The 26,895-nt window shown below is 37.6% G+C and overlaps 1 protein-coding gene across 7 annotated transcripts in view; it reads right to left on the bottom strand.

Moving 5' to 3' along the window:
- rbms3 (RNA binding motif, single stranded interacting protein) overlaps nucleotides 1-26,895 on the bottom strand; it is a 183,484-nt gene that overhangs the window by 109,055 nt on the left and 47,534 nt on the right. For 2 of the 7 annotated variants that reach the window (XM_046846548.1, XM_046846551.1), the window contains exon 1: nucleotides 25,697-26,749. The exons of 2 other annotated variants lie outside the window; for them this stretch is intronic. In XM_046846548.1, the coding sequence (XP_046702504.1) occupies nucleotides 25,697-25,771 (75 nt within the window). In that variant the 5' untranslated portion in view covers nucleotides 25,772-26,749. Of the gene's footprint in view, nucleotides 1-25,696; nucleotides 26,751-26,895 lie in introns of those variants that run through there. 3 more of the 7 variants (XM_046846547.1, XM_046846549.1, XM_046846550.1) reach the window with 3 other exon arrangements.

Here is a 26,895-nt window from a genome sequence, read left to right as displayed (position 1 = left end):
TAACATATGGATCTAAAGGACTCACAGGCACACTGACAAACACACACACACATAATAGTATTGCCGAAGCAAAAAATCTTCATTTTGCATGGGCTTATTTTTACACAGCAAGCCACTGCCTGGTTTCTGCTACATGACGGCATGATGGAGCGAAGTAGCAGAAGAGAGCAAAAGAGCGCCTGATCAAAGAGCTCGCCTCTGAAACCTCTTTCAGCCAATTTGTGCAGCTGTCAGGGGCCAGACGATAGCACATCGGCATGTGTAATATGTCAGGAGGCGTGACGGGGAAGCCTTTGAAACGTCAAAAGTGCTCATTGCTCCCCCAGCACACAGGCCGGGGTTAGTGACAGGGGGAAGCATGCTACTTCTGTGACATGTTGACAAGGCTGTAACTTGAATATACACATAAATATTAAGAAATTGAATAGTAAAGTATAAATTAACTTAAAGTTGTGAATTTGTAATATTTAGCCTTTCAAATATTAAAAGTATGTCCCTGCTGCCTAAATGGCTCATCTGCTGAAACTACTGTTGTGTTCATTTGGAACTTGGGACATAAGGAAGTAAGCTAGGCCATAGAAAGCATGGAAACAGATCTAAGAAGCTAGCTAACAAAAATCTAGCAATTTAGCTAGCTGTAGCTTAGCCATTAAGTCTATAAAACTTGGTGAAAGAAAGACAAAACCATATAACAGCATTCTTTTTCTTACATATGTTAGTAAATAATTACAAAAAGGCTAAAACGACAACTCAGCATAATTTCTGTCAATGTTAATTGCAAAAGGTATTTCCTGATGAATTCTCTAAGATAGAGGCTGCTCATATGGAATTCTCTAGTAGGCTCTGTCTGACTGTGGGTAGAGATAATTTCTGGTTTCTTCACAGTATAATGTAACTAAGATTGGTTTAAAAGAGACAAAAGTAGAGGACAGAGTGGTATAAAAGACGGATAATCCACTCTAGTGACCTCTAACGGGAGCAGCCAAAAGAAAAAAAAAGTATAACTAAAAGCCTGGAACCCCTGCCTGATCAGATCAGAAATCTTTTTTTTTTTTTACTTTTATAGGGTAACTTTAGGATTATATGATGATAACATGTCTAGAAAACTACAGACATAATAATTAAACAATTTTTCAGTGATTTTGCACAATTTTAAATGAGTAATGAATCCTTTATAGTGAAGAACTACCTCTGCAAGACATGTAAAAAAAGAGATAAGCTCTAATACAACTAATAAAATAATACAATAAAGCAGTGAAGTATTAAGAGCTATCTTTAAAACTATCTTTAAAAATTATAAAATCCTTTTGTTTAAAATTCCTACTTTTAAACAGGCATCTTTTTCTCTCCACTGCTTTAACTCCCATTTTCTCTAGAGTAACTAAATCAGTCTATCAAACCCATTTATACCCATGTCCCTCCTCCTAGACTCTCCACCCTCTCATTTTCTAAGGATAAATCTTCCCTTTCCTCCCCTCCCTTTTCTTGTAGCATCTCACCCTATCACCGTCTGTAGGCCGGGCTGTTCTGGTGCAGTACCCTAGTGCCGTCTCAATTTAAGGGTTAGTGATGTGCACACACATTATCTCCTCTTTGCACACTCAGATAGCCCTCATTTCCCTAAAGAGTCCTCCAGTCACCAAACAATTAATATTTCTTGGAGAGTACTTCAAAATGGGTTTCAAATGGCTGCTCCTCTTTTCCACCCCACCCTTCATTATGTATGAGAGAAAGAAAGAGAGAGAGAAAGAAAAGCAAGTGAGAGAGAGAGAGAGAGAGAGAGAGAGAGAGAGATTTCCATAAGTGCAGGTCTCCTCTGCTAGTGTGCACTAACTGGTGAGTTATCCAGGCTCAGCTAAATGTGATTCTGCACAAGGTGCAAAGGTGTGTGTGTTTATGCATAATGCATTTATATCACAATGTTGACAGTGAAACAGCACAGCGTTTTTTTAAACAAGCCGCATCATGCATTCTTATTCCCTACATCTTGGTAATAACATATGGATCTAAAGGACTCACAGGCACACTGACAAACACACACACACGCTAGCTCTTTCCCAAGGTCAGTGATCGACAGTACACGCTGTGCATGGGACAGAGACATCTCTACTCCTATCACACTCTACCCGAGGGCTTCCTGGGGCTAGGGAAAGAATGTTGCCTATTTTGGGAGCAGGGCTGAGATCCGTTCCTTCCGGACAACAGAAGCCTAGAGGCCAGAGGAAATCCCAAAGACCAGACTGTGCAGAGTACACACACAACTGAAGCTACATTCAGCTTTTATAAAGCATGACACTGTCTGACCTGAGGATCCATTACTGCATACATTAGCCCATTAGCCTCTAGCTAATGGCTGTGTGGTGTCTGTAGAAAGACTACCAGAGGCTGCCATTAGGGATTGTAGTCAATAATATCCTGAATTACAGTCTGCTTTTCTGAACAGATTTTGTAAACATTTGGAATCAGTAATAAGTGCAGTACGTATCGGATCTTCAGCTAACATTTTGAAGGAAGAATGGCAGATCAAAGGAGGATGTTGTACTGAAATGTAATGTAAGCATAGTGTAAAGTAATAGTTATTGCAATTATCGAACTGATTATTAGAGATTTATAAATTATTGTTTTTTGACAATTGTTTATTTTCTAAATGTGTATTGCATTACTGCATTTCTATTTGTATTTTCATTATTAATAATGTTGGACTGTTAAAAAGGACAATGGTGCATTAATATAAGATAATATTCATCCAGATTTATTCAGAAGGGAAGAGCTGGAGTGCAGATTGACTATAAAATCTTTCTTTCTTTCTTTCTTTCTTTCTTTCTTTCTTTCTTTCTTTCTTTCTTTCTTTCTTTCTTTCTTTCTTTATTTCTTGCTTACTTTCTTTCTTTCTTTCTACATGAAATAAATAAACAAAAACACCTTTCTATCTCACTCATATACCACTTTTTGTCCTGTTCATTAAATTTGAAAAGAAAAAAAATCAATAACATTAAAGCATAATGATAGATGTGGGTGCTGATAATAAGTTTCATCTGTCTTAAAACATTTCCGAGATTTCTTCCATTTAGGTAATGATTATCAGGTTCAGGCATTTTGTTTCTTTTCTATGTTAAGGTGCATGAATTAAGCATTACCAATTAGGCTTGGAAAGATGGAATTATCCCAGCGTGAGCTTTTCTTCATAACAGAATCCTGCGGTGAATGGGCTTTCGAAAACTGAGAAAGCCTGCTTAAAGAGCGTGCCTCCTACACAAGCTTTTCACTTTTGACCTTTCCAATAAGTTACACAGTGCAGTAGACACACACACACACACACACACACACACACACACACACACACACACACACACTAGGTCTGCTCTCTGCCTCTCTCTCTCTATGTTTCATGCTACCTCTCTCTTTTACTCTCTCTCTCTCTCTCTCTCTCTCTCTCTCTCTCTCTCTCTCTCTCTCTCTCTCACTCTCTTCCTGTGTCTCAGCAGGAATGCAGGGACAAACAGACTGGCTTTAATTTAGAAGGAGCACACAGCTCCAGAGGCTGAAACCATCCTCGAGCTTGTTAACGTCAGGCCCACGCTCATTTAATGTCATAAACAAGTTACACAAACATTCAGCCAGACAGGACTAACAACATCCTCCACTCTGGCCTCTCTCATGACACACACACGCACACACACACGCACCCTTACACACACCCTTACACACACACACACACTATATATATATATATATATATATATATATATATATATATATATATATATATATATATATATATATAAAATATTTGTAGAGAGAGAGAGAGAGAGAGAGAGTGGGAGGAAAGAAAGAATGAAAGAAAGAAAGAAAGAAAGAAAGAAAGAAAGAAAGAAAGAAAGAAAGAAAGAAAGAAAGAAAGAAAGAAAGAAAGAAAGAAAGAAAGAGTGTATGTTTAAGAGAGAAATATATATTTGTCTAGCATGAATTTACACTCAATCTGCTCTCCAGTTCATTCCACCTACATAATATATGACAATCTGTGCCTCATTCCACACTTTTCCACAGTGACTCATTCACATCTGTGATTTCACAACAGCTACGCTACAACATTATTCACCAGAACTTTGTAGCGCTTCAAATATTCTCAAAGCATGAATAATTGAAGGCTCAGTCTTTGTATGAATATACATACCCATGCAAATTTCATTTAACTATATTCAACATGCAAATTCAGTTATGTCACTGAGCTCACTGATTTAACAGGAATTAAATAAATCTAAAACATGAATATTTATTTTGTAATGGATGGCATGGAGGCACAATGCAAATGTCATATAATGCAAGGAGCTGAATTAGAGTTTGTTGTGTGTGTGTGTGTGTGTGTGTGTATATGTGTGTATATGTGTATATATGTGTATATATGTGTGTATATATATGTGTGTATATATGTGTGTGTGTGTGTGTGTGTGTGTGTGTGTGTGTGTGTGTGTGTGTGTGTGTGTGTGTGTGTGTCTGTGAATGGTGACCTGTGATCGATTTTAATTCAGGGTGTATTCCTGCATCGTGCCCCAAGTTCCTGGGAAAAGTTCCAGCTCCACCTTGACCCTGACCAGAATAAAATGGTTCCTAAAGATGAATTAATTTAATTAAAATGTTTTATTTTAAAGGTGTAATATAGTATCATTGTAATATATCAACTTATCTTAAATATTTTACAAAATTTTACACGTCAAAGGGTGAGGCAAATGAAGAATATAATTTTTGGCTGCTGCATTAGCCTTACCAAATCCCTAGTCCCTTTAGGGCAGACACCTCGTATTTAAATGTGAGGAAACAATCAATGTCTTTCTCATTTACATATGAACAGGCAGCGGGACGCTCACAAATCCGCCACAGTCCATTTTAATCCGAGAATGACTTCGTCCTGTATTGTTACAAGAAACAGTGCCAATGCTTTGCACTCTCCAGCTCCCAATCTTCGGCCTGGAATTTACATCAGAATGAGAGGCTTCTTCAGACCAGAGCAATGATCGAGCCCTCTCGGGCACAATCGCCGTTACCCCGGCAACAAAGTGGAGGACAAGGCAGGGCCTTATCAATCAATTAGAAATGTCTCTGAGCTGCAGGGTTACGGTCCTGCCTCAGTTTATCAAATTCATTACAGCCTTAGCCTGGCGCACGAACACTTTTACTTTGTAGACAAAGAGCTTTTCCCCTAAACTACAACTCTATCACTCTACATAGAGGAACGTACCTGACAGCTTTATCTATTACTGTGATTTAGGAGCTGATCATCTTACAAAACCTTTGATCACTTTCGAATTCAGAAAAAAGTTGCGACGGTCATATAAAAGAGTTAACTTTATTAAAATTCCATTTCATTCAGCTTTCCAAATATTCCAGATTGACGCAATCCTGGGAATTCCTTCATCCATTGCTTTTTCTGTCAGGATTACTCAGTATCAAGTTAATCACCATCACATGGCAATTTGGTGAATGTGGGGTCAGGCTTATATTATGGCAATTTGAAGGAAAGAAGGAAAAGTAAAAGCAGGACTTTGTTCAGTCCTGACAGTGTACAACTGAAATCAATACCAGGCCAAATAAAACTTGTGAAACTCCACTCAAACGAGGTGAGATGAAGCGGTTATAATTCAAAAATATACTTTGATCATCGATCAATTTACATTTACACCATTAGGCAGAAATCCTTATCCAGAGTGACTTATCCTCTACATAACTCAGCAGATGATGGTTTAATGGACTCACTCATGGGCATATCAGTGGCAGCTTATTGTGCTTGGATTTGAACTCACAACGTACAGAGCAAAAATCCAACCACTGAGCTACTTTTTTAACCACTGAGCTACTACTTTCACATTCTTTAATCCCAGTAAGGATGCATAGACCCTGTCATTAATAATATTTTATATAACACCACAGTAAACTTGCTGTAACATACTGAATAACTGTAATTACTTCAGGGAATTTCAACAGTTCACAGTAATATAAATTATACTGGCGCTCAAGCGACCAAAATGGCTTCACATGTCAACCTTGAATTTAATCTACACATCACCCATCAGCACACACACACACACTCACACACATGATGAAATGTCACTCAAACACTGCCTGTGTCTGTCTTCTCACTGTATTGAGTCATCAGTTTTCCAGTCCATTAATCATGCACCAACAAACACTCTCATATCATGTCAAGGCAGTGTGTGTGTGTGTGTGTGTGTGTGTGTGTGTGTGTGTGTGTGTGTGTGTGTGTGTGTGTGTTTGTGTGTGTGGTCAAAAAAGTTTATCTATGTGGCATGGCCGAGGCAGATTCATGAGCAAAACTATATTTCACCACAAATGTGTCTTCTTCTTTAAAGCTTCAGCTGCCTGAATTGATTTGGACACAGAGATGAGAAACGATAACTAACACAAACGTAGTTACACACATAGATGATACTATAGAAGCAAACAAGAGACTTTCTATACCAAATATTTTAACACACTTTAAATACAAGCTGTTTTTTTTGTTTTTTTTTTACACGTTTAGGTCAGTGATTTTGTTTTAATAGCTGAAATTTTTAGAGTTTTGATTGATTTGATGGTTATATTGAATTACTCTGGAAGGTTAGAACTATCCATTTTCCACCATATTGCTTTTATATTGTATGGGGGTTGGGTTGAAAAAGAGGGCTAAAGGAAGAGAAGAACCCATGTAATATTTTTACTCCTGAAACCTGATGCAGTAAAACAGCAGAGACTATGAAATGGGGGTGTTAAAAACACAGAGGACAGTGCTGCATGCTGTGTTATAGTGTGATACAGTATGTTGGGAAGACAGCCGTCACACTCAGCAATCATCCAGACACTCCTCAAGGGAACTGTGGAGACCCACAAATACTAAGTCATGTACATAAATGTATTTAGAAATGGTTCTTGGAAGAGACACAAAAATTTATAGAAATCCTGTAAGTCCGGTATGCAGCAGACGTGGATGATTTCTTTGCTCGAGCAGGACTATTAAACCTAGTCATTAACTGAAAAGTTGAATCAGCTACATGAGAGCAAAAAAAAAAAAAACGATTAGAGCGATTATACAGCCCTGTTATCAACATCATAGAGTAAATAACGATCCAAATGCAGAGGGGGAATGTAACAAACCACATGAAAGTCCATTACAGTATCTGAGTACATGGATTGCTTTGCTTTGATTTGCATGATTACATTTGAGCATAATTAAACAATTGCATATATATATATAGTAACCCAATCAATAACACAGTGTGACAATAAGCTTTCTTTTAGCTTCTCTTATTAGGGGTCGCCACAGCAGACCATCTGCATGTTTGATATGGCACATTTTTACGCTGGATGCCCTTCCTAACGCAACCTTCCCCATTTTCCGGGCTTGGGACCGGCACTAAAAGTGGCTGGGGTTGGTTCCCTGACCGGGGATCGAACCCGGGCCGCAGCGGTGAGAGCGCCACATCCTAACCACTAGACCACCAGAAGACATATATATATAGTGTGACAATGATCTGCAAAATTTGCAAGCCCCAATCCAAGTGTGCCAACATTTCACATCAAACCTGTAGAAACTGTTAAGTAAGTCATTAGTTAGCTAAGTGAGCTAGGCTAACTAGCCATATATTTTGATATAAGACTTAAGATACCTAATATATCGCTTTGATTTCTCTTTTGTGTGAAAACTAGGTAAATGAAAAATTGATATATAGAAAGTTTTATAGCTACATACCTAGCAAGCTACCAAAACTATACACAATATATAAAAACAACAATATTTGTCTATGTTTGATAACCAGTTAGCATAACCTTTCTTTATGCACTGTTGAAATTCAATCTCAGTTGGTTTGGTAAGTTTGGAAAAGAAAAAGAAAAGGATTTAGGATGAATTACTTCAGTAGATTTTTACCAGAATACTTAATAACAATATTCTTTAGAATAATTTGATTAAAAACTACTTTTACTATCAAGCAGCTGAATTACAGCATTAACAGTAGTTTTATTGTTTTGTACATGTTCCACCACTGTCTAATTGCGATCAGTATTTATATTAAAACAAATATCACAGAACGAAACATAATTATCGGGGCACACAGCATGATTTAATTAAAGCCTCTCAGCTGCCTTCACACTATATTGCAAATCTGCGATATGGAAATTGATTGGTGTCAAAAACATCAGTAGTGATTTGGGTGAGCTTTTTGTAAAATGCATTGTGTTGAAAACAGCCATTATACTGTATTATTCATTACCTCATACATTTTATTCACATAAGTAAATGGAATGCTGAATATAAAACTGAATATAGCTAATGTGCTGGATATATTGACAATGACTTTCACAATAAATTTTTGCTGGTAGCATCATTACATCTGCCGGTGCAACCAATTTAATATCCAACTTTCTTAGAAAAACCTGTTTTATAAGGGTTAAAGGAAAACAGTGTGTGTTGCTTGGACAATAGTCAAGCTCAATTTAAACTGTTTGTCCACCCACTGTAATTATCTCCAAAAATATTTGTGTTTCCGAGCACAATGTGATCACTCAAATAAACAATCAGGGCTGACTCTTCACTTAATTCAGCAACAACTTTTTTTTGCTTGTTTTAGATGCATGCTAGTTTATCAGGTGATTGGTGAGAAGAAAAACAATTATTTTTACATTGTAACAGCCATGTGCCATGCTCTAGGTACACTGGCTGTTCCAATCAACAGCCTCTTCCCACTCCGTTTGTGCTTCACTGTCAGTGTGCCAATTATTGTACAGGCAGGTAACATCCGTTTAAGCCAGGCTTCATTCCACCAAGCCCATTACAATTCAGACACAGAGTGATAGCCCTATTTATTGCCACACTGCCTTACAACAATGCCTCACTCCAGCACAGATAAAAATAAACACCACATTATAAAGTCAAGTGACATAATCTATGTATTAGGAAGTGTAAGGGGAAATGTAAATAAGTAAATGTAAAATAAATGTAAGCGTATTGAGACAAGATCACTATGCTTGCGAATGGCGAATATGCAATAATCTGTGATAGTTCATTTTGGTTAAAAAAGGCCGAATGAACAAGCAAACCTTATTAAATACTGGACATTTTTGGTTTCATATAAAACCATGTTTACTATATGCAGTAATAACTAGCAGTAGTGGGGTAAAAAAGGCAAATTCCTGAAAAGTATAAAGAATTCAATTTGATAGGAAAGAATATAGGAGGAGAGGTGAAGAAAAAGACAAGGAACAAGGGAGATCAATTTAATACCCTTGAGCAATTACCTTTCAAAAGCACTTCCTGTTGTAAATAATTGATCCACTAACTCAATGATTTTAATTGGTGGTAAGGGGTGAACTTTTGGGACTCTTACCTTTTTCCTCAAGCAGATTTTAAGAAGCAAAGCTGCAGTGTAGTAAAAGAGAAGTGCTCTGTCTTCCCCCAAAGGTAAGAGGGCCAGAAAGCGTCTAAAATCAAAACCTACCTGGAACCATTCAGGCTGCATCTGCACTATGCAGAGAAAACAAGAATTATTTATTCAGCCAATCACACACCTCTGCAATTCACCAAATGATCCAAAATCTTCTCAGCTTGTAAAGCATTTATATAATGGACACAGACTAAGATTTACGTATGCATGTTGTTATACTGAATTTGTGGTTTATAAAATCCATCTATCCATATTTTATGTCCTAAATCTTCCATTGACCTATGCCTTTTTTGTTGCATAAACACAATCTGCTCTTAATCCACAAACTCAGCTAATATTTCATAGATTTGACATTAAAATCATCCTGGTCATATCTGATTAATCTCATAGCCGAGCACCACATGTCCAAAACAAAGGAACAATTACACTAAGGATAAAGAGCAGGGCTGCTACAGCCTAGATAACATCTGTGAAGACCAACAGAGGCTTTTCCTTTGGAGAGGAGAAAAAAATCAGAACCAGAGATTCTTTAATCTCTTTCCTAATAAGCTAAACCCACTCTGAGGAGCAGCAGTGCCTCAGGTCCATCTGATCCTACGATCCCTTCAACAGCAGTCCTGCATGCACCATCAAAAAAATAAAAAATACAGGACTAGCTTAAAACAAACCAAGTTTAAAAACCTGGAAGGCATGCTAATGAAAGTGACTCAGTGTGTTCTGCTTAGAACTAAAACACACAGTATAGTGATATAACCACATAAAAGACAGATGCAACCAATATCAACCATACAACTTAATTTCATATGCTTTAGGTTTTTGCTTGTGTTTGTGTGTGTGTGTGTGTGTGTGTGTGTGTGTGTGTGTGTGTGTGTGTGTGTGCGTGCGTGTGTTTACTTGTGCAATTATGCGCATGAGGTTGTTTTAAAATAGATACAATACAGATAAAGCCTTAATAATATGTGTGTTTCCTTGCTTCTTTGTTTCTTTTCATTTCTCTCCTCTGTTTTTCCGTTCCATTAGCTATGATAATCTGCAGATGTGGGCTTGCCCACCTTGCTAAATTATGCAAACCCTACTCAGCCTGGGCACAGGAGTTTAGCTGAGGCTGATGGAGGGAGACAGACAGCTTGTGGCCTCTCTTTTGAAGAAGACAGCCTAACTCTAATCCCTCTTCTCTTCTCTCTCTCTCTCTTTGTTTCTCTCTCTCTCTCTCTCTCTCTCTCTCTCTCACTCTCTTTTCACCTTGTTGTCCAGTGCTTCACCTTTCATCCTGCTCCATCAGTCTTGTCTTTAGAAAGGACATATACTTTTTCTTTTCAACTCTCTTCTAGATCCTCATATGTTTTTTTTTCCCCGCATGTGACTTAGCTGACCCCCTGTATGGTGTCTTGGAAATCTCCTTCCTGAAGCTGCTCTGGCTCTAAAATACATGAGTAAACATCCTGGGTTATGTGATTGAGATTGACATGCTTATAAAATACCTTTGTTCTCAAATAGAGGAGTCTCAGGTGCAGAACAACAGTTCAAGAAACAAGGAATTTGTTTTGGAGTTGTTATTATGTGCCAATCCTGCATCAGGTGAAGTACATGAATTTAAGCCAAAGAAAATATAGAAAGATGCATTGTATAAAGGAATGTTTGAAACCATTTGGTTTTGTTCATGAGCCTGGCTTGTGTTTGGAGTCATAATAAAAGCAAGGTTAACAAAAGAATAAAGATCAGTTTGGAATTATTTGCTTGCAGTGGGAGACAAGCACTGCCCTTTCCCCTGTACTGAACTGACCATGCTTTATGTATTGATCCTCGTCTCTGATATTATCAGTCTCACTAAACAAAATCTATCTATTTGCATACTAAGTGCAGTTTCATTCATTTATTCAATAAACATATACAGCAATGATCTAATTTACTGTGTAATTTTATCTCCACACATAAACTAACAGTTTTATTCTAAGAGCACATTACATTATTATTATTACACAGTTAAGTTACACCCACAGCTACAAATTGAAAATGGCTTAATTTGCCAAAAAGATGTTTGGCTTAATTTACTCCTACATGGGCCATGGGTATTTTCATAGTGTTGTATCCCTTTTTATTTCAATAATAAAAAATAAATTAACATAATTATGTATTGTAATGTAACTATAGATGTTTGCTTTGTAAACTAGTATATGTTATTATACATCATATATATTTATTTATTATTATTTATTTATTTATTTACAAACCCGATTTGAAAAAAGTTGGGACACTGTACAAATTGTGAATAAAAACAGAATGCAATGATGTGGAAGTTTCAAATTTTAATATTTTATTCAGAATACAACATACATGACATATCAAATGTTTAAACTGAGAAAATGTATCATTTTAAGGGAAAAAATAAGTTGATATTAAATTGCATGGCATCAACACATCTCAAAAAAGACAAGGCCACGTTTACCACTGTGTGGCATCCCCGCTTTTTTTTATAAGTCTGCAAACATCTGGGGACTGAGGAGACAAGTTGCTCAAGTTTAGGAATAGGAATGTTGTCCCATTCCGGTCTAATACAGGCTTCTATTTGCTCAACTGTCTTAGGTCTTCTTTGTCGCATCTTCCTCTTTATGATGCGCCAAATGTTTTCTATGGGTGAAAGATCTGGACTGTAGACTGGCCATTTCAGTACCCGGATCCTTCTTCTGCACAGCCATGATGTTGTAAATGATGCAGTATTTGGTCTGGCATTGTCATGTTGGAAGATGCAAGGTCTTCCCTGAAAGAGACGACGTCTGGATGAGAGCGTATGTTGTTATATACCTTTCAGCATTGATGGTGCCTTTCCAGATGTGTAAGCTGCCCATGCCACACGCACTCATGCAACCCCATACCATCAGAGATACAGGCTTCTGAACTGAGCACTGAACAACTTGGGTTGTCCTTATCCTCTTTAGTCTGGATGACATGGCATCCCAGTTTTTCCAAAAAGAACTTCAAATTTTGATTCGTCTGACCACAGAACAGTTTTCCACTTTGCCACAGTCCATTTTAAATGAGCCTTGGCCCAGAGAAAATGCCTGCACTTCTGGATCATGTTTAAACATGGCTTCTTTTTTGACCTATAGAGTTTTAGCCGGCAAACAGCGAATGGTACGGTGGATTGTGTTCACCGACAATGTTTTCTGGAAGTATTCCCATGTTGTTATTTCCATTACAGTAGCATTCCTGTATGCGATGCAGTGCCGTCTAAGGGCCCGAAGATCATGGGCTTCCAGTATGGTTCCAGATTCTTTGAATCTTTGGATGATATTATGCACTGTAGATGATGATAACTTCAAACCCTGAGAAACTCCTTTCTGATATTGCTCCACTATTTTCGCCGCAGCATTGGGGAAATTGGTGATCCTCTGTCCATCTTGACTTCTGAGAGACACTGCCACTCTGAGAGGCTCTTTTTATACCCAATCATGTTGCCAGTTGACCTAATAAGTTGCAAATTGGTCCTCCAGCTGTTCCTTATATGTACATTTAACTTTTCCGGCCTCTTATTGCTACCTGTCTTTTTTGGAATGTAGCTCTCATGAAATCCAATATAAGACAATATTTGGCATGACATTTCAAAATGTTTCACTTTCAACATTTGATATGTTATCTATATTCTATTGTTATTTTGTAATATTGTAAATTATTGCATTCCTTTTTTATTCACAATTTGTACAGTGTAACAACTTTATATATATATATATATATATATATATATATATATATATATATATATATATATATATATATATATATATATAATATATATAATTTATATTATGGAATGTGTTTGTGTACATCATTAAATCATTATCATCAACCAAAGCAACCATTGTAGAAGTTTACTAGAATCTGAATGATTAATGATGTCCTAGTCCCTAGTGTGCTTTAGCAAATCCCAGATGAGATCTAAAAGTTGTCAAAAGTGTTCTATTGGTCCGTAATGGTATCCACTATGCATAATATGCCACTAAAAGTATTACCAAAAAAATTATTAGCATTAGAGACCCACAGAAACTATTACAGTTTCCATTAAAACCAAGCCAATTTTTTAAGTTATAGGAGAAGACGTTCTATGAGTTTTTTTAGCAGGCATATCAAATGTTTAAACTGAGAAAATCTACCATTTAAGGGACACATTTACTGGATGCAACATGTCTCAAAAGGTGGGACTCAATAAGGGGACTAAAAAATCAGCTGGAGGAACATTTCAAAACTAATTAAGTTAATTAGCATCAGATCAGTAACATTATTGGATATAAAAATGGTATTTTATAGAGCCAGAGTTTGTCAGAAGTAAAGATGGGTAGAAGTTCACTCGAAAATCTATGTCTACAGATTGTGAAACAATTTCAGAATAATATTCCTCAACATAATTTTGTGAAGACTTTGAATATCTTCTCTTGCCCAAAGCTCATTTAAAATAGACTGAGGAAAAAAAGAAAACAGTTCTGTGGTCAGATGAATCGGAATTTAAAAGAGATTTTGAATACCCCCGCATCCTCCAGACTAAAGAGGAGAGGGACCATCCGGCTTATTATCAGCCCTTAGTTAAAATGCTTTAAACTCTGATGAAGTTGCATTAGTGCCTATGGAATGGGAAGCTTGGACATCTGGACAGGTAATATCAATGCTTAAAGGTATATACATGTTTTAAAGCAACAAGGAAGTCCTTGCATATTTGAGCAAGACAATACTAAACAGCATACTGCAATTATTGCAAAAGCAAGGGTTTGTAGTATAAAAGTCCAGGCAATGAACTGGCCTGCCTGCATCGCAGACTAGTTTACCAAATATAAAATGATCTTCCTAAAAATGTAAACATTTCATTAGTTGAAACACTGTATATGTTTTCTATATTCTATTGTGACTAAAATTTGGGTTTGTGAGATTCGCACATCATTCAATTCTGTTTTTATGCATTTTACCCAGTGTCTTTTTTTGGAATTGTGGTTGTAAACTGTTTAGTCAAAGACAGTAAATGTATTGCAATAAAGTCTTATGCACTAATGTTCAGCTATGCTGACTGGAGAGCACCAATACCAATTTTTCACAGCCAATATCACTTCCAAGGGCAAATCTCAAATCTCAGAGCTGCTACACTGCACAAATATTGCAACACACCATTCCGCTGTAAATGGATATGAGGATACCGAGTCTACATATGGATGTAATATGTTTTGTATTATTTTCAGTCATCTATTTTGAATATGTTCAGTCTGGGAAATGAAATGTAGATCTACACTACACTATAAAACAACTTCATGGTTTATAGATCTGTGTATTACTTAGTTTATGTATTATCATCAGTGTGCACATAGTGGCAGTGCAGGGACTGATATGTTATTAGGCATGTGTAAAGGCAAAGCAGGCTGTTTTCAAGCTGCTTGATCAAGGAGCGTTTAAAGGAGAGGAATAAATTCAGTGAGTGAGCAGGTCCATGACTCCTAGTTTATGTGCATGTGTGTTTTGTTGCCCCCAGATAGAGGCAGTCTCATTAGTTGAGCTCGGTAATGCTGACTTTCTGCATATTGTAGTGGTGTTTCTATTCTAATTAGGGTTAGGCAGTTAAGCCTTCTGCTGACCTCTGAAGCCAGTCAAATCAAACTTCATCAAGGGACATCCCTTTGTGAATTTCAATATGGTCTCAAATGTGCTTCATGTCTTCCCTCAAGTGAGGTACAGTAATTAGTATGTAGCTCACATGAACATCAGCAACACACATGCACACACGTCTCACTTTCCTTGTCGTCACATTGACATATTGATCTCATTATTAATGCAGATAAATAATGCTATGCCTAGAAATAAATGTGACCTTACATTAAACCTAAGTAACCAAAATGAAGGATTTTTATCTGTGCACTTAAATTTTTATCTAAAAGATGCTGGGTTTTTTTTGTTTTTTTTAAAGGGAGCTTTTAGCAAATTGGTATTTGTTCCTGTCCTTGTGCAGACATTTGGTCCCCACTAAAGATAGAAATACATGCCTACATAGAAACACAAGCTGAAATGAAACCATTCACTCTCTGGGTAAGCTCTCTTACACTTTCTGCACTCCCACCCCACCCAACTCACTCCCTTTCAGCAAAATGGCCATCATTGTGGCTCTAAAAACACCACCACACCTCTATTAGACAGCCTACCACCATGCATGTGCCTGATTGTGTTTGTTCGTATACATCTGTGTGTGAGTCCCAACTCTTTTTGAAGTGTGTTTTAGGCTTGATGGATCATCAGATATAGTAGAGTGGAACACAGCCACAGAGCTGCATAAAGGACTTGGAGGTTTAAAAGAAATGTGCATAAAAAAGTTTAACATCCTCTCCAAACCTCCTTCCTCTTTCCTGCTGCCACACCAGGAGATGAAAGAACTGTGCTTGTGCAAAGGCTGGAAAAAAAAGAGGACGTATTTTTTTGCACATGCCACCACTTTGGCCAGCCAAATGCATTTCATCCTTACAGCAGCACAAGGGAATCACAAGCTGTGTGTGGAGGACAGAATCTCACCAGAACTTGAAACAAACGCAAGATGGAAGATGAGTATCTAAGCAGACGAGGCCTCACACAACGGCCAGGTTCAGGAAGATCTATGTGCCAGTAAGACCATTATAACCAAATATAATATGGTATGTTTATAGTGGAATCTTTACTGCAAAATTCTGTATTTTTTGGCTCAGATCAGATGGTTAATATTATATATATATATATATATATATATATATATATATATATATATATATATATATATATATATATATGTCTTTAACATGACTAAACTACACCTGATCCACACAAGCACATTTCATTCTTGAGCTATTGTTTTAAACACTTCTCAGTTTTTGTTAATTACTTCCAGTTTAGCTGGAATCAATCTGGAATGAATGGATTTCCCAAATATGAAGTAAGTCACCAATTTCCTCATCCTTCCACAGAATATAGTTACAGTTGTTGCTGTGTTCATTTGTTTCCATTGTTGTTTTGTCCCACTGCCATTATTGGATGTTGACAACAATGATATTCACACACATTACAATGCATTGGGGGAAAAACACACTTGAATTCCAACATGACCACTCCCATTTATTTTGCATCAAATATGTATTCAATTTTGGAACACATGAGAAGGCAACTCAGGACTGAATTGAAGAGTGCACTTTAAGGCAAATCAAACTGGCAGTGTGAACAAAGCCCTAGCCAGACACATAAAAGCTATTTGTAGGTTCTAGTGGCCTAGCTGGAGTGCAGCAGAACACACAAAGCAGCTTAATCATTCATAAAAGTAGTGAGGTTAATAAAATATGTAGAGCCACTCACTAGCATGCTGGCAAATTTCCCCTGCACTCCCCCTTTGCTTTTTAAAGTCACCCAGCAAATCAAATTAACATACCTATTAGAAAGTTTATATAGTGTGACTTATATTGTATGTGAGAGAGGTGTGTGAGAGCAAATGAGACAGCTGGAGAGAAAGGAGTAGAGAAGTTGACTCTTGCACTGAGCGCCATGCTGCGCATGTGGCAGCTTAGAGGACAAGGTCACACAGCCTGTAGTGTCTGTAAGACTAATCCTGTCAGGCTTTTATCCTCCCCTTCCTCTGTCACTTAAACACACTCGCCTCTTGCTCTGTCCATCCACCACTTTATCGTTTGCTTGCTCCCTCTCTAAAACTGGGGATGGTGAAGGAGCTGGATAGCCCCCCGCAAAAGATCTTAGATTTAGACTTTGCTAAATCTATATCTAATCTATATGCAAAATCTATACACACACGCACACACATACAGTGTGTATATGTATATATATACACACTGTATGTGTGTACGTGTGTGTTTGTGTGCGGTGAAGAGAGTTTGCAATCAAGTGCAGAGTTGTGTGACAGATAGAGTGCCTAATAAGTGTAGTCTGGAACTCTCTATTTCCTCCCACCTCCACACTTAAGGGAGTTTAACCAAGTGGAAAGACCACTGCTCTCATGGATTTAATGAAAAAACAAGCAGAATTGTTTACTAAATAGACACTGATCAACAATTTTATAAGAATTCATTGCAAAATGCATCGGGTTTAAATCTATTTAGTACATGCAGGGCAACATGCCGTGAGAATACACTGGATATTCTGAGATTATTAGCAAACATATAAAATGTACCTAAAATGTATGTATCTATTTCTAGACACTTTTAAAGCTTGCAATCATGTTATTTTATTATTCAAAGTTACAGTTTCTAGGACGACTCACAATAATCTTCCAATTTAGGTTCCATAAGTAGAAATGCCTAAATATCACTGTTGACAATGTTTGCACTACAAAGCCAATTTAATTCCACTCAAGTCTGTTGCTTATATCTACACCGATTACACCCCACAGTATTATTACATCACACTCTTACACTGTATTTTTATATATATATAATTATACACATAATAGTACTGCAAATCAAATAACATAGGAGAGGAAGACTTAAAATTTTTGGGTGTGAGTAGCCATGGTATTTGGTTGTAAGCCTTGTGATGTGTTGACCAGGTCTTTGAATGTCTACTTTGCAAATGATCCCAAATAAAAATGTAAGATGTGAAAATAAAATCAGCCAAGATACAACAAAGCACTGTTTACATAACCTAATCCCAAGCAGAGAGCTTGCTTTTGAGCTTTCGAATATAGCTATAAGAGCCTGGACAGGACTATCTGTTGTTATAAATCAGCTATACCTTGTATTCTCCAAGCACATTCTTTATCTTATTAAGAATATTACAGAGCAACTAGATCTTTCAGCTGGCTTATAGTATTTATAGAGTGAACAATAAGGTCGAAGCATTGTGAGTGTGACGTGTGCTCATTTCTTTAGCCATGCGTGGAGAATTGGACATGGTTATGGCAGGTTAAAAGTGCTGGGTAAATATCCGATTAAAGTGGCCCCTGCTGTGGCCGTAACTGCCAATAAGGTGTGCATAAATTGGAAAGAGAAAAAGAGGCAAGGCTTTGAGGCAAGAGGCTGGACAGTGAAATCCCTCGGGAGTGTGTATTCAAGAATTTATGACACCTCTTCTCTCCTACCCTGTCCTTGGCTTTGACTGCACTGTTTCTGAGGGAGCCGATTTCTAGCATGTCTCCTGATTAAAACGCAGGAGAAGGATGGAGCAAGTGACAGGAGGGAATGAAAAAGCCCCATATTTGAGCACCATCCTTCCTTACGTCCTTCCACTCTCCTTCCTCTGAGATACACTCGGAAACACACAGGTTTCATTTCTGCAAAGATGACAAATCAGCTGCTATGTAGCTAGTTTATCAGATGTTGCTAAGCACATCTGGTCCACTCTAAGTGGGGGCAGTTTTAGTGTTAATTCAGTCAGAACCTGTATGATTCACCTTTTCCCACACTTGTGGATCAGACCTCATCAGTCATGATTTATCACATTACCGTTTACACTCATTGCGGCCAAACAGACACCCCCCCAACAACAACAAACACACACACACACACACACACCATATGGCCTGGCTATTCTTTATGTCCACAACCATTAGCCCATGACCACAAATGTTTGCATAAGATGCCTTCCTAAAGTTCAGCATACAGTACACCTATATTAGGAATAAGCATGCACTGAAAATTATTTTTATCTAATGAACCACAACTACATTAAATAAAGAAAAATTTTATTATATTTGAATTGGATTAGAATATTTATTAAGCTTATTTCTGGACATTTTTCTAAATGTCTTGTTTTCTGATATCATTTAAACATTTTCAATAAATACAATACTTGTTTTAAATAAGTTTAAAATGATTACATCTAGAAATAGGATACACATGATATTCACTTCACCCTCATAAGCTTAAAATAAGACACAATAATGCAATTAGATCTTTAGTATTAATTCATTGCTACATTTTGACTAAGGACTTTATTCAATGTCAATGACACTTCTTGCAATCCAGGAATACACCCTGGAGAGAATGCCAGGCCATCCTACAGCATCATATACACATTTATATACTCTTTAAAGAAGCTAATACACTTTGCAGCATGGGTTTACGAGGCTGGAGCGAATGAAAACTAAATGAAACTGATTCGGACATAAGAACAACATGTGAAACAGATAGTAACTTGAGCTTAGGAAAGAATCCTGGAGCTATGAGTCTGTCCTATAGCCATAATCTTCCCTTTTTTCATTTTGTGATTAGTTACAGTAGCATTTCTGGCAGGACCTTATGCTCTAGAGAGATTGCACAGATGGCAGGTGATTATTTCAAAGTTGGAGACTGGACCTCCTTATTGTAGACCAATGCTGCGCTACTACCGAGCTGACTACGCCTTGCTGAAATTAACAAAAATTGGCAGGTTGTAAGCAATGCATTACAACCTCATGCTATAACACTAATACTCTACTGTTATTAGTATATTGCATCATCACCATGTATTTAAATACCCTCCCTCAATTTCTTTCAGGTACTCAAGTTGTCAAAATTGCCAAGCAAATTGCACGGTGCTGCTATATTTACAGTAAAAATCGCTTACCAGCCATATGCTGTGTGTATGGATGGTAGTTCAAGGCAGGGAAGAAAGGAACAATGCCACAGAATCGTGATCAATCCCTATAATGCCGCTCTTTGCATGACTTTAGGTTGCTCCCCCTGTTTTTGCCATTTATCCCTGCTGCCCAGGCTTTGTTAAGCACTCGGAGAGCCTAAAAGCAAGCTGTGCATAAAAACTAGAAAGCAGGCTCTTTAAAGGTAGAAAATCCATCAAGCATTGGTTACAAAGTGGTCCTTTATTAAAAATGCAGCAGGTCTATTACTCTAGGACCAGGGCTTCCCTTTTCCCTTTAGCTCACACAAACCAATAGTTTAGCAAGGCTCTTTTGTTTAAAACCACTCACAGGCTATCATTAGAGATAAGTCTCTCTGTCCAGTTAGTATCAGATCCAATTTACCAAAGTATCAAAGGAATGCCCTTTATGGACTCCTGTGGGCGCTTACCATGAGCTCCTTAATTATTTTCATTGTTTAATACCAAATATTCGAATGGTGAATACATGACCAGAACACATTTTTCTCTTTACTATATACCTGTTCTTCTGAAATGACTGATAGGTTTACCCACCATTTTTGTTCTATATAAGCGTATGGCTGGCTAGTGTGTTCCTGCATTCTGAGTCAACCCCACCCTTCTGAACAGATGGCTAGAGAGAATGCCCAGGACACAGTGGGAGATGGAGAGAGAGAGTGAGAGATGAGAGAGAGAGAGAGAGAGAGAGAGAGAGAGAGAGAGAGAGACAGAGAGAGAGAGAGAAAATGCAAAGACTGAATAGACTACAATGTCAAAAGTAAATTTAATCAAAAATAATAGAAAAAAGTATAACATCAACATAATATATGTACTGGCTGCATAGATTCACAACTGGAACCCCGTGTCGCTCTTTGATACCCCCCACTATTGAAGTAAAGATTTGCATAATTTATGATTATTTATTTTTCTCTGCCATTATTGATGTTCAACATGAAAGGCAATTTTCAAAGCAGGCCTGAACATTCATAAAGGAAGTACCTCAGGAACAATAGAATGTGCAAGTGGAGAAAAAAACAACTGCAATAAACATTTTATTATTTTTTAAACATATCATCAGTATTTCAGCAGTTATTATTAGAAATCACCCATCCTGGTGTTGTATGTGTACAATACATGTAAAAAAAACTCTAAGTACTATTTTTAGTTTATCTGGATATATTGTTTCTAAAGAATGTATAACTTCACACTGACATATTTAAAAGCGTTTCATTGTGCTCCATCTGAAGGTGTTGATTAGCTTTGTATAATAGGAAAGCGGTGAATGCTGAACGTTGAAGCGTTTTAATCGTTTAATCGTTTTAATGTGTGTAAATTGTACTCTATTTTCACAACCTTTTTTTTTTTTTTTTTACACAATAAAATTCTAATAGTAAAGTAGTAAATAGTAACTATAATAGCAACATTATTAATAAAATAAAAAATAAAAGAAACATATTTCTTTTGTTAATATGGTGAAGATTTTCCCATGAAAAGATTTTTATTTGGCATTTATAGAAAAAATACCCAGTGTCTTATTTATCAAATATGACATGCTGTATTTTTTTTACTTATAAAATAAAAAACCTGGTGAATGAGCACTTGTTTATAGCTGTTATAAACAATAATATAACTAAATTGTGGACGTTCAAAGAAATAAAACACTTTAAGATGTGCTATTATTGTAAAATGATTGTGGTGAAAATGCTTTATACTACCCCATTGTTGATTATTTTTCTTTAACAGCTTGCCTGTCTTGTTTAATTCCTATAATACTAATATTACTGTAATAATACTCTATTACCTGTATTACCAAGCAGTCAACTAGAGCGAGGTTCGATCTCTACAACACTTTAACACCCTAAGAATGTATCCACAGTCTCCAAGAAAGACAATTTTCCTTTTTTAAACCAAGACTACTCTTTATTTACAGAGCATGCTGCAGATGTCTCAAGGATCATGCAAAATTTCACTAATGAACTCATGATGTTTGAAGAAATTACATGCATATGCTTCCTTTATATTGTGAGAAAAAAGGAAAAAAAATAATTTAATTCTTCACTTCTTACTAATAGAAGTCAGGAAGCATGATGTGAATATTACAAAAAAAAAAGATGACATTGAGAAAACTATGTATTGAATATATTTAAAAGCAGAAGTGGTGGTAGGTTAACAATTTGTAGGAGACCACAGGAATGATTTAATACCACTGTTTATAATCTACCACAGAGTAACATGGATCTAATCTGGGCAGGATGCTCAAAATCACCTCTCTCACACACACACACACACGCACACACACACACACACACACACACACACACACACACACACACACACACACACACACACACACACACACACACATTCAGCCCTTTTCATAGACCTCAACACAGAGGGAGCTACACACAGGAAGCATTTTACCGCATAAACGTCAGCGCGCTGTCCACTGGAAGAGTTTACATGTACTGTATAATTCACATACACACACCCACATGCTAACGTTGTGTGTCTGCCTTATTGTGCCTCTAGCAAATAACACCTCTGTGGAAAATTCTCTTTTATGCAAGAAGTTTTGCAAAGAGGAGGTGGAAGGTCAAGTTTGTTTTGATTTCTTTCACAAAGGAAACTGATGTATAGAAAAAAATCCAAATACACTAATTATGGACTAGACCATAAATATAAAAAATATATTTTGGGATGCTGATATTAAAATACTTTTTATAATACTTATAAAGGAGTTTTAATGGTAATTAATATAACATAATTATTCATTTATGAAAAAACGTTTGTGAAAAAAATTGTTTTCATTTATTTCATTTATGAAAAAAATTGTATGTATTAGTAGCAAATACTATTAATCTAGGACTGTGAAAAGTATTATTTCTAGATAAACAGTATGTATTTATTATTTATATTTATTAAGTAAAAAAATCTTGAATTTTGAATGGAGCTAAATTAGAAAACGAGTAAAAATCTTTTCAATGAATACATTTTTAAATAAATATTGTTATATTTATAAAAACAAGAAAGAGAAATATTAGGTCAATCTGCCTATATTAAATATATATTTTACACACACACACACACACACACACACACACACACACACACACATATATATATATATATATATATATATATATATATATATATATATATATATATATATATATATATATATATATATATATATACGATTCCATATGACAACCCCAAAGATTTACATTGCTGAGATTTTTTTGTATTTTTTTATAATGGTAAATGTTTCTTGATTAGTGTGAATATGCTTGGACTTAGGTACATATTCTCATTTAGTGGCAATGGTGTTTTTAATTACACAGATAATCACTGTAAATGTACCTTATAAATGAGTTCACATTAAAGAATCTAATTACTGAGCTGATAGTCATTTACGAAAGGGAGGAAATGAAAGCTTTCTCTTTTTTTCCCCCTTCACAGCCAAAGCTGAAGTTCTCTGACAGGAGCATTATGAATCAATCTCCCAATTATCCACTGGCAGAGTAAATAGCATGTTGCCATGCTATAATCCTAAGTAACATTGGGAGCAGCAGAAGCCTAATGAGCCCCATAGAGAAGGTTCTTGAGACGCTGCTGACACTCTGCATGTCATTGCACTGCAGGCCAGTTAGCGTGCACTCACACTGAGAGCACAGCTTTAAACAGACCACTGCATGTTATTTTTGCTGCACAAAATCTGACCCTTCTGAGTGCAAATGAACCACACACACACTCACATGCATATATGCACACACTAAGTACAGCCTTGACTTCACACTGCTGACTGAATGGTTGAAGGGGCCTCACATCCTTCTATTGGCACAATACCAGGAGGGGGATTACTTCCCTTTAAATCTATTTTATATCCCAGTGGTGTATGACTGCTGTCATGGATACCTCCCTGTGCATGCTCCGCATGAGCGCATGAGCACTCACATATACACTTATGGCTTTTTGCGTATATCCACACACTGACAGGCATCTCCATACTGTACTAGCGGAGATTAAAGGCCCTTGATGTTCACTAGAAGCTCAAAAGCCTGAAAAGCAGCGAATGGGATATGATTATACTGATACTCAAATATGGCCATTACAGTGTGAAGCTGGTAGCTAGACAAAAACATTTCTTAATATGGAATAATTCTCGAGCCTGGTCTTATTAGACAGACTGATATGAAATCATACCTTCCACCAGTATATTATGCATTCTGGCTAAGTGCACAAGGTGAGTGGGTGAGTGGGGGCCTATTAACAGAGACATAGACATCGAGAGAGAGAGAGAGAGAGAGAGAGAGAGAGAGAGAGAGAGAGAGAGAGAGAGAGAGAGAGAGAGAGAGAGAGAGATCAGTGATTGTGTGTCAGCTGCTTCTCTTCCCCCACATGATTGATTTCCCCTGGAGGAATGCCTCCACTTTGAGAGCATGCCGGAATCAAGATTAATAAGCGGACATTTACATCTCTAGTCTCCTCGAATGCACATACATACACATGGAGACATGCAGTTATGCACACTAACAACGTCACAACGTCACCCACAGGCAAAAAAAAAACAGAAATCTGAAACCTAGCACAAATCTCCTCTTTCTTCAAATAATTTGGAAATCAATAATCATTCCCAAAATAATACTGTTCTTCCTTCTGTAATGCTAACATCTGGCTCTGGTAACGTCAGTGGAAACTAATTCCCTTACAATAAGATCTTTTTACATTATACATAGATTCTGCAGCGAAGACATTCCATGGTTGCATTTGAATGAAAAAGGGAAAAAAGAGAAAGAGAAACAGATGACTCCAGGGATTTAGCCTCCCATGGAGATGTTCTGGGAAATTCATTAGAAAAACAGAAGAGGGTGCAATTTAATTTGAACTGACCTTGAAGGCAGTGTGAGACAATAAATAGCAGGTCAAGAAAAAAATAATTTGGTGATTCATGGTACAGAATTAGTGTATAAAATGCTACATTTCTTATACTTTGTGATCAACATTTACTAAGAATGTGCTCATATTACTCATGTACTACTCCTTTTAAAAGGTTAAATGCAGGAGTAATCTATTTATCTAACCAGAGCCTTTGCCTAATACATTTTCCTGCCTAAAGTTTTTCCACCCTAATGTGAGAAAATAGCATCTCATCACTCGGGTGCTCACGCCCTTGGCCTGACAGTCGTTCTCTCAGTCAGAGCAACATGCTCTTTCCCTTTCTCGCCTAATGAGTCGCCCTATACAGATGCCAACTTTTTTGTTCTGGGAGGGGGAATAAAGATGTGTGTGAAGAGCATAGAGGCAGGTAGAGATCACCAGCACTGTAACAACATCTCGATCAATGCACAGGAATCAATTTTCCACTTCAGAGTGGCGTAGGAGTCAAGAGATGGATGTTATTATTCAGGTCCCTCATCAAAGCCTGCTGTGCTGAAGCGACAAAATCTCACATTTGGGTGTGTGAGCAAATTAATGTGTGTGTGTGTGTGTGTGTCTGTGTGTGTGTGTGTGTGTGTGTGAAAAGAACACATAATTAACGTTATTTCTCATTTTCAATTATTTGAGGAAGTAAAGCAAAACACCGAACACAATTGAATCAGATATTTTATATGGTAGACAGATTCTGTCAGCATGGGAACAAAGACAGGGAGAAAGAGTAGAGTAAAACCCAAGAACCGGAGAGTAGATCACGGTACCTTAGTCTGGAGATAGTGAGGGTAGTAGTAGGTGTACTGGGGGTACATTGGTTGCTGTTCCAAGCGTTTGCCCATGTAGCTAGAATCCCTCTGGCCGTGGCAGGATTACTGAGACTCGTGTGCTTGCTCCAAAACTTAAAATGCCTCTGTTTGCTCTGCCAGAGGCTAGATCCTTGCAGAAAAGGCAGTGAAAAAAGGATGAAGAGCTTGTGAGAGAGAGAGAGAGAGACTGATGGGGAGTGCCACGGGACCTCCGGCTGTCCTTATGTCTGTCACTGTGTGGGAGTTGCGTTCTCAGCGTGTGAGCCGCACTCTTCTCCTGCTTTTCTTACAGGCGATCGGAAGAAAAGATGAACAGAGGAGAACAGAATGGCAGGGAAGTAGAGGTTTGTGCAGAAAGAGAAGGGGCAGTGGCAGTGAAGAGAGGGAAAAGAGGCAATGGAAGAAGGAGGAAGGAGGGGGGCAGATATCACTTCTTATAGAATGCAAGCTTCTTGTCTCCTGCTCATGCCTCGACTTTGTCTTCGTCTCCGTAGTTGTTCATTTGCTTGTTTCTGCACAATGTCAGATCTCTCCCAAAGCTGTCAGATATTCCAAGGCAGTCTGCTCCAGTGTATCCTGCTCTGGCTGATACACAAAGAAGCGGTGCAGATGAATGATGTAGCTGCGCTGCGAGAGCTGAATCTGATCACCGTCAGTGAAACCAAAACCGTCCCTGGGAACAAGGAGCTCACAAGAAGTCTGGCTTTGAGCACCAGGAGAAGCAGCAAAAACTCTTCTAAAAGGAAAATCCAGTACTATCCTGAACCCAGACACAAGTCCACACACTGCACAATGTTCTTTCTCTCCAGTGTCCGGCTGATGCCTTCTTTTCCTGCTGTCTCCTTGTCTTTCCACTTGCCTGTGCGAGCGTGAATGTACGAGTGGAAGTAATTGTGCCTGTGTGTGAGCTTGAGTGCATGTGTGTGTATGTGTGTATGCGTGAGTGTGCGACTGGGTGCTCCACACTGTGGTGAGGAGTGAGGGCTCAGCTCAAGCAGCACTACGATCCTCCTCCTGGAAGGCGTGACTAGAGGCAGGATGCAACGCTCCCTGGACTGGGGGAGTGTCACGATCAGCCTCTCTCTTTCTCTCTTCTCTTTCTCCCTCCTCAAGAGCACAAACGCCCTCTGCTAGGCTTTCACTCTGCAGGCAGGAGG

Source organism: Silurus meridionalis, chromosome 4 (genome assembly GCF_014805685.1).
Source record: "Silurus meridionalis isolate SWU-2019-XX chromosome 4, ASM1480568v1, whole genome shotgun sequence".
Classification (NCBI taxonomy): domain Eukaryota; kingdom Metazoa; phylum Chordata; class Actinopteri; order Siluriformes; family Siluridae; genus Silurus; species Silurus meridionalis.
The sequence above is the reverse complement of the archived record's forward strand: the minus strand, read 5'-3'. Positions and strand labels throughout refer to the sequence as shown.